The sequence below is a fragment of the Lathyrus oleraceus genome, chromosome 2 (genome assembly GCF_024323335.1).
Source record: "Lathyrus oleraceus cultivar Zhongwan6 chromosome 2, CAAS_Psat_ZW6_1.0, whole genome shotgun sequence".
Lineage (NCBI taxonomy): Eukaryota > Viridiplantae > Streptophyta > Magnoliopsida > Fabales > Fabaceae > Lathyrus > Lathyrus oleraceus.
In genome coordinates, this window is record NC_066580.1 from 5,770,051 (window position 1) to 5,778,704 (window position 8,654).

At 33.6% G+C, this 8,654-nt stretch overlaps 2 protein-coding genes across 2 annotated transcripts; one reads left to right on the forward strand and one right to left on the reverse strand.

The window, feature by feature from the left end:
* Nucleotides 1-247: 247 nt before the first annotated feature.
* Nucleotides 248-1,013, forward strand: LOC127117554 (60S ribosomal protein L26-1). Its single transcript, XM_051047610.1, has one exon. It carries the CDS (start codon nucleotides 434-436, stop codon nucleotides 872-874), a length of 441 nt encoding a protein of 146 aa, XP_050903567.1. The 5' UTR covers nucleotides 248-433; the 3' UTR covers nucleotides 875-1,013.
* Nucleotides 1,014-2,832: 1,819 nt separating this feature from the next.
* On the reverse strand, nucleotides 2,833-5,924 carry LOC127117555 (leucine-rich repeat receptor-like serine/threonine-protein kinase RGI4). The gene is made up of 2 exons (XM_051047612.1): nucleotides 3,362-5,924; nucleotides 2,833-3,277 (listed from the first exon to the last, which is right to left on the reverse strand). Exons 1-2 carry the CDS (start codon nucleotides 5,712-5,714, stop codon nucleotides 2,946-2,948), a joined length of 2,685 nt encoding a protein of 894 aa, XP_050903569.1. The 5' UTR covers nucleotides 5,715-5,924; the 3' UTR covers nucleotides 2,833-2,945.
* Between the last annotated feature and the right edge of the window lie 2,730 nt (nucleotides 5,925-8,654).

The following is an 8,654-nucleotide window of genomic DNA, read 5'->3' on the forward strand; positions in this document are numbered from 1 at the left end:
AAAGAAAAATATTATTGATATAATTCTATTAAGAGTAAAGATCGATAGAAAGCTTGTTATGTATTGTAATAGAGTTTGTAATAAAATTTGATTGTTGTGTTCCGTTTATCGGTCGGTTAGTCTAGCCTCTTGGTTGCCAGCAACCTCGGATCGACTTTGTTTCATCCCATTTGAAATATAATTATTTCTTTTTGATAAAAATAAATAAATATACATAAGCAGTTTGTAGATTATAAAAATATGTAGAGTTTCACATTTAATTGAGAGATGCAGGTTAAATCCTCCTCTAAAATGTGCCAATAAGGCCCAATAAGTTGGCCCAGAACCAATCAAACTTTCATCACAAAAACAAGGGTGAGAAAACTGAATCTGAAACCCTAAACCTAACCCTTCATTTGGAGAGAGAGAGTGAGAGACAGAGAGAGAGGAGAAGATGAAGTTCAATCCAAGGGTTTCCAGCAGCCGCCGCAAGAGCCGTAAAGCTCATTTCACAGCACCGTCAAGCGTCCGCCGCGTGCTAATGAGCGCTCCACTCTCCGGCGACCTTCGATCCAAATACAACGTCCGTTCCTTACCGGTTCGCAAGGACGACGAGGTTCAGGTAGTTAGAGGAACATTCAAAGGACGTGAAGGAAAGATCGTTCAGGTTTATCGCAAAAAGTGGGTGATTCACATCGAGCGCATAACTCGCGAGAAAGTTAACGGTTCAACGGTTAACGTTGGGTTGGACCCTTCCAAGGTGGTTATCACGAAGCTCCGTTTGGATAAGGATCGGAAGTCGTTGATTGATAGGAAGGCGAAGGGTCGTGCTGCTGCTGATAAGGAAAAGGGTACTAAGTTTGCTCCTGAAGATATCATGCAAACCATTGATTAGGGTTTTGTTTTTCTATTGTTGTTATTGTTATAACTAGTTTTGATTTTTGTTATTGGATCTGAATGAAACAATTGAGTATTTTGTGGCCTTTAAATTTTGGTTTTGATTTAGTGAATGAAATTGCATGTTTACATTCTCATTGGTAGTGTTTTTGGTTAATATAGTGTTCTGTGATGAAACTGATACATATAATCTAATATACAACGTGATTTTTGTAGAAGCTACTTTTTGGAGCTTTAAAATCATGAACCATATCTTAACTAGTCTCAGTTTATGGTTTAGGCACCCAAATAAGGGATTTTTTGTAGAAGCTACATTGTAGAGCCATTTAGGTGTCAAGGACTCTGAGTCTGAGTTAGGAGATTTCTAACTGAGCAATTTTATGTTAAGAGATCTTATTTTATTGTTTGGATATATTAAAGAGGGATCAAAGCCATTTCTTATTCTGCACAGATTAGAGGGTAAGAAAATGGGGTAAGTTATGATTGGGATGAAATGTATTTTACCATGTTTTTAGGACTGAACTAAGAAAAAATATTTTATGGTGGTAAGTAATAGAATATATACCACTGATTTTATCTAATATATATTTTGCACCAGTCGATTTTAATTATTCCAGAAAATGATCATGTATTCAATTTCATTTCATACCACTTGAAAAGTTTAATAGTAATGGCTTAACAAAAAACAAACAATGATATCGCCTTGTTTGAAATCCCATTTCTGCTCTAAATCATATTTATTTCATCTACACTCTCCCTCATCATATTTTTTCATTTACAAAGCTTAAACTTTGGTGGGGATGAAAAATTTAACTAACCAAAATCTCATTTCTCCTCTGCCGACCAACGGTGCTCATGGGTGCGGGTCGATCCAATAATCCGCAGACCCAAATCAATCCAACTCATAAATTACCAGAATCCATTCATTTTAGAACGTAACAATCCGTATAGTTTTTATTTTCTTTTGTATCATTTTCAACTTATGTATTTTATGGAAATAATGTGATTTGTTAAATTTTATACTATTATAAAGTGTTATGTCGTGTTGATGAGTTTTATTAGATATTCGTTTCATTGACTTTGAGTGTTATAAATGAGTATGATTATATTGAATTGGGTTTCATTGACCCAATTCAACCCATTAATGAACCGTTCAGTTCGGTTTTGATAATGAAATTGTGGGTTGAACGACGAACCCAATCCATTGAAGTTTGAAAGAGTTGGATAACGGATTAGGTCAAACCCGGTGGAAAGCCGCATCCCTAATGCAATAAATTAGAGCTTTTGGGTTGGTTTGAAACTGGTTTTTCATTGCAATTTTGATCAAGCAAAGCTATTTTTTTAAACCTTGTAATTAATGCAAAATCCCTTGACCATTTTTGCCATTGCATATGCTGCATGACCATGCATTCCTTATACATGTTTATCTTCATTCCACTATATTAGTGGTCCTGCATGTGGATAATCATTAGTGATTACTGTTATGCTAACTTTCAATCCCAACTTAGTATGTGTTTCCGAAAGATTTTCCAATCGCTGATAAGTCTCCTTCAGATGTGGTATGTGAAAGTGAGATATCAAACGTGGGATGGGACCATATGGTCATTGTTTGAATGGCCATTGTTTGAATTCATAGGCTGTGTTTATGACTGAGAGAGAGAGAAAGGGATACAATTCAGGAATCTTAGTCTAATGTATGCCCAAATTCTAAGTATTACATCCCTAGTAAAATATATTGCACTTATTTGGTATATAAGTAGTACTTTTTTTTGTTGAGAAAACTTCGTATCTGAACTTGTGACCGACTAATCAAAGGAAACTAATCTCACCGTCCACGTGCGGGTGGGTCTTGGATTGTTAGCACATAACGAGATTCGAACACCAGTGCAAGTCTCTACAATTTCTGCTTTGGATATATGTAATATTTCTGACTTGGATATATCTTAATCGGTTAACTCGAGTGAAAGGCTCTACAATGCATTTTATTATGGATTTTTGACATTTGCATTTTTATACCTAAGATTACATTTGAATAACTCCGGCCTGCCCTAACTGGCCTACAATACATTTTAAACAAAATATCGAAATTGGTTGAGCATCGCAAGAGTATCCTTCATTGTTGGCCTTTCATAAGCTTTTGCGTTGACACATAAAATCGACACAGCTAGAGTTTGAAGTATTTCATGCATAGTAGTAGGTTCAGTCCTTCCTCTTAGCTTCGAGTCAAGAATTTCAAATGGGTCTTTTTTGCTAGCCAAGTGATTCTTAACCCATTGAACCAAGTCTATGCCTTCTGGTAGAGTTGGATCTAATGGATGCCTTCCTGTCAGTACCTCGAGTATCACCACGCCGAAACTGTACACGTCGGTTTTTTCGTTGATCTTCTGTATTGAGTCGAGCTCTGTACACATTCCAAAAACAATAAAAATTAGTACTACTCGCACAAAAATAGATAGATAGATAGATAATTAGAAAGATAAATTACCTGGATTGGATTTATCATCTTCAACTTTTTCACTGGCGATGTTTGCGAGGCCAAAGCGGGTAAGGTAAGGATGATAACCAGGACCTAATAACACATTTGTTGCTTTGACATCTGCATGCAACACAGAAGGCACACAATCATGATGCAAAAATGTGAGTGCTTGAGCCAAACCTAAGATGATTTCATATCTGGTATCCCATTCCAACTTTCCCTTTTCTGAACCATGAAGCACTGAGCTCAGACTAGGGAGGTATTCATAAAACTGCAGCATCATATTCTTATTATTCGACCCCCAACCGAGAAGTTTGGCAAGATTCTTGTGTTTGATTGAACATAGCATTTCGATTTTAGACATAACTGCTTCAGAATCTAATGACGGCAACATCTTTTTAACCGCTAATATTTGGCCTTCTGGAGTTTTCACCTTGTACGAAACTCCTGAGCTTCCGGTGTCAATCACATTGGATGGTTTTAAATTCTTGACAACGTCGTCGGCAGAGAAATAAATGTTGTCGTACAAAATCATCTTCCAACTGTTATTTACTTTGTAAGCAATACAAGCACGAACCGCGACGTGGATTAGGAAAAGTGTAAGTACTGCACTTGTGCTTAACAAAATGAAAAATATAATCTTCATAGCTAATCTGGTATCATCTTTGGCTTCTGATATGTTATTTCCAGTGAAATCACTGAGAGGGAGTTTTCTGAAGAACGCCGTGTTAGGCAATTCTCCCGAGAATTCGTTGAAGGAAACATTTAAAGAACCAAGATTCAGAAGGTTAGAAAGAGCATCTAAATTCCCGGAGAGCTTGTTGTGTGAGAGATCGATAAACTCAAGATTCCGACATCTTGATATTGTTGAAGGAATCTCCCCTACAAGATTATTGTTGTTCAAGTCCAAAAAATTCAAACTCTTCAAATTCGCAATCTCAGATGGAATAATACCGACAAGTCTATTCCGATTTAGCCTCAACCTGTGAAGACTTGTGCAGTTACCTATATCAGGTGGTATGAATCCTTCCAAATCATTGGAAAGAAGCATAAGTTGAGTGAGATTTTTCAACACAAAAAGCTGTTTTGGTATTGTACCAGTTAAGTTGTTATATGACAGATCAAGTGCTTGAAGATTTTCGCACTCCGAAAGGCTTTTCGGAATTTTTCCTGTTAACTTATTCTTCCATGCAAAGAAAAGTGTCAAGCTTCTCAATTTTCCAATAACAGAAGGAATCTCACCAGAAATAGCATTGTTGTCAACTTCAAACTGAGTCAGAGACGCGCAATTTGAAATCTCGGGTGGTATAATACCCGATAACCGATTAACGCTCAGCTGAAGTCCTTGAAGATTCGATAGCTTTCCGAAACTGATTGGAATGCTACCTGTGAGAAGATTTTCTGACAAATCTATAACACTGAGATCTTTGCACCTTCCGAGCTCTTCCGGAATTGTCCCTACCAAATTGTTTTGCCATAAAAGTAGACTCTGAAGCTTTCCGAGCTCTCCGATTTGACGTGGAATTGAACCGGAAATTGAGTTTTCGTACAAATACAGATTCTGCAACTCACTGCAATTTCCTATCTCTTCTGGAATAGAGCCTGATAACTTACTTGTGTAAATGGCTATGGTCTGTAATTTTTTCAGCATTCCTATCGACGAAGGAATACTACCGGAAATGCTGGTTTCCGCGAGGCCTAACATGACCAAGTCGGTGCAGTTTCCGATCTCCGATGGTAGCTCACCATTGAGGTTTTTGTTCCCTCCAGCTCTGAATACTTGAAGCTTACGTAATAAGCCAATACTCTTTGGAATTTCGCCACTGAGTTTATTATCGAAGAGTGTCAAGTTCACAAGACTCGATAAATTTCCTATGTTGAATGGAATATTTTCTTCGAGATTGTTTGTATGAAGAGCTAAGCTTTGAAGCTTGCTTAGCCTGCAGATTTCTTCCGGGATTTCACCAAAGAGAGAATTTTCACTAAGATCAACGAAAACAAGGTCTTGATAGTCTCCAAATTCTTTCGGAATCCTTCCCGCGATGTTCATCGACGAGAGGACAAGAACTTTCAATGACTTGAGAGGTTGAAAATTCGAAGGCAATGACGAGCCTTGCAAGTCCAACGACTTCAAGTTTATCTCCTCTACCTCTCCTTGCAAATTGCACTTCACACCGAACCAGTTGCACGGTGTTCCGTTTGAAAGATTCCACGACGGTAATGCGTCTGAATTCGTGTTTAAACTCTCCTTCCATGCTAGAAGAGCTTGAACTTGCTCATCAAGAAGAGAGTTGCAACATGAAAAGAAAAGAAAGTTTAATAAGAGAAGAAAAAGTGACATATTCTTTGAGTTTGCAGACATTGTTTATGGTGTGAGAAGAAAAAGTGTGATTTGCTTTAGGATTGTAAGAAGGTGAAAGATGAAAATTTATAGAGGAATGGAAGAAGAAGGTAGATTGTTGATTGTTTTGATAATGTAAGAGGTTTTGTTGAAAAGTGAGGACATGATGATGGCTAGGATGGTTATTGGTTTTTGATTTAGGTGAAGTCTTGTATTTATATTCATTCTTGATACTTAACCTGTCAAGTGGTTGGTTGAAATTTTGTGGCAATTGCAGACTGGTTTCTAACACAATTGGTTCGTCTAGTGTTTCACTTTTTCTTTTTTTAATTTTAAATATCACTCGATTACCATTCGTATGAAATAAAAAGACATTTTTTTCAATTTTACTTTCTAATTAATATTATTTTTTTTTTATTTTTTTTAATATGTGTGAAATGATGAATTGAATAATTTATTATAGAACAAATAAAATATATTACTAATGCGAATCTTTCATCGATTAATCACTATGACCGATGACAAAACATCTTATGTATCACTTTTAATGAATCCCATCTCCTATCTATCAATTATATGTTTTCTTTTTTATAAAATTCAAAATTTAACGATGATTATGACTAACCATTTTTAATAAAATCTCGACTCTCCTCATTTAAGTGATGGTAGTTTTTTAAAGTTTCTTTTTTATAGAGAAACTAAAATAGGTGATGACATTAACATCACAATTTCTATGATACTTTATTCAACTAACTATCAATTCTTCATTTGTGGAGCATTTTCTGAGGGTTTTACCATCACTTTTCTGGAGCATTTTCTAAGGGTTTTTAGCATCACTTTTCTCCGAAAAGGCTATTTGTGTCATTGTTGAATTGTTGAAGATTGGTGTATGTGGGTTTCTTCAATGGTGCAAGAGGTTGAAGGAAGGGTAATTTATTTTGGTGGAAGTTTGTTGGACATGTATTTTGAAATAGTTATCATTAATGGTTCATAATTATGTCTATGTAGTAATTCCAAGTTATGATTCTAACGGATTATTGGAATGAGTTGGTGTTAGTTGGGATTTTTGACATAGGAAAATGCCTTGGTAAAATGGTTGGAGTCAAAAATATGTTGACTTTTTTTATGACTTGTGTGTGGTGTTGGGTTCCAAACGAGGAGAAATTGAGACTTGACATTTTTGGAGAATGTTGTGGAGATATCTCAACGACATAATTCTCGACAAAAGCGAATGCGTCGAGGAAGCGATTATTTGACGCGCAGACATCACGTTCGAATATGACAATTATTTTTTGGAGTTACATCCTGAGAGACACGTGGAGGAAATACAAGGCGAAAGGCATGCATGCGTTCACGTGACAAAAACGGACAATCTAAACGTTAAGAGCGGTTATTCCTTACTAGTATATATAGGGATTTCATTTGTAGAATTAGGTGCATTTATTTTACTACAACATCTCACTTACACTCAAAGTATCAACATTTAGAGAAAAAGGTCTTCATTGAGAGAATGTACGGAACATGAAACACCAACCTTTAATTTATTTCAAAAGTCTTTTAAATTTAGTTTACTTTTCAGTTACTTTCATCCCTACACCTTTTTAATGCTTTTGTTTTACTCTTGTTCTACTGCAGTCAAGACTGCACATTTACATTTTAATATGAGTATTTCGACCTAATCCAAATCGTGTCTTGTTCCTAAAGAAAATCACAAATTAAGAACTTTATCACTGTGTCTTAGAATTCACTAGATAGCCTTTAATTAAAAGATTAACGTTTGTTTACGAAATTCTAGCGTAACAGTTAGTGACTAATATTTTGGTAGATATAATTGTTTTTTATGAAAAATCCGACCAACCATTTTTAATGAAATCTTAGTTCTCTTATGTGAATCATATTTTATTTATCAACAAAACCAAGTAACCAATTTTGATAAAATTTCAAATATTCCAATTGTATTTTTTATTTATTTATAGAGCTCAAATTTTGCCGATCACGAAAATTTAACTAATCACTTTTAAATGAAGTTTCAGCTTTCCTTAAGCAATCATATTTTTTATCTATAATATTCGAATTATCTATAAAATTCGAATTTTAATGATGACAAATTTGATTGATGAATTTTAATCTCTTCTCTATATTTTTTATCTACAAAATTCGAACATGTTGCTCTCAAATTAATGTAGTGTTGGATATTCTAGTGTTTTACTTATATATACTAGAATTGTGAGACATAAAAATATGGCAGTTTAAAATCAAATAAACATTTCACATTTTTGTTTTCCACCTGAGCACTTGTTTTAATTTTAATATGACCATCATGTCATCTTATTATTATTATTATTATTATTATTATTATTATTATTATTATTTATTATTATTATTATTATTATTATTATTATTATTTTGTCTATTTTTCTCTCGGTAAATATTTTAAGCTAAAATATTATTTTTCATCCTAATAAGTGTATTAATTTTTAGTATCCGTGATTTTTGTTTTCCTTTCAAAAACAGAACAAATTATTTTGTATTATAAATGTTTCAAATTTAGTTTTTGTATTTTTTCACCTTGAAATTAATTTTTAATATAGTTCATATTTGTAACAAAAAATCAATGTGTTTGTACTAATATTAATATATATATATATATATATATATATATATATATATATATATATATATATATATATATATATATATATATATATATATATATATATATATATATATATATATATATATATATATATATATATATATAAAACACTGTACACTGTTAATTGATATTATTCCTATGTGTTTTTGAACTTGTGATATTTTGTTTAAGAGAAAAATATAATGTACTGTAATGTACTATTTTTAATCTCTTTATTTATGTTGGATTGAGAAACTGCAAGTTATTATTAAAAATATTAATTAAATAATTTATAAAAATTGATTCAATAATCCAAATTAATTGAA

Excerpts from the sequence above, each read along its gene's own strand:
- LOC127117554 (XM_051047610.1), top strand. The coding sequence starts at position 434 with ATGAAGTTCAATCCAAGGGTTTCCAGCAGCCGCCGCAAGAGCCGTAAA.
- LOC127117555 (XM_051047612.1), bottom strand. The coding sequence starts at position 5,714 with ATGTCTGCAAACTCAAAGAATATGTCACTTTTTCTTCTCTTATTAAAC. Across the intron at positions 3,278-3,361 it reads AGATGATAAATCCAATCCAG|AGCTCGACTCAATACAGAAG; the intron begins GTAATTTATCTT and ends GAATGTGTACAG.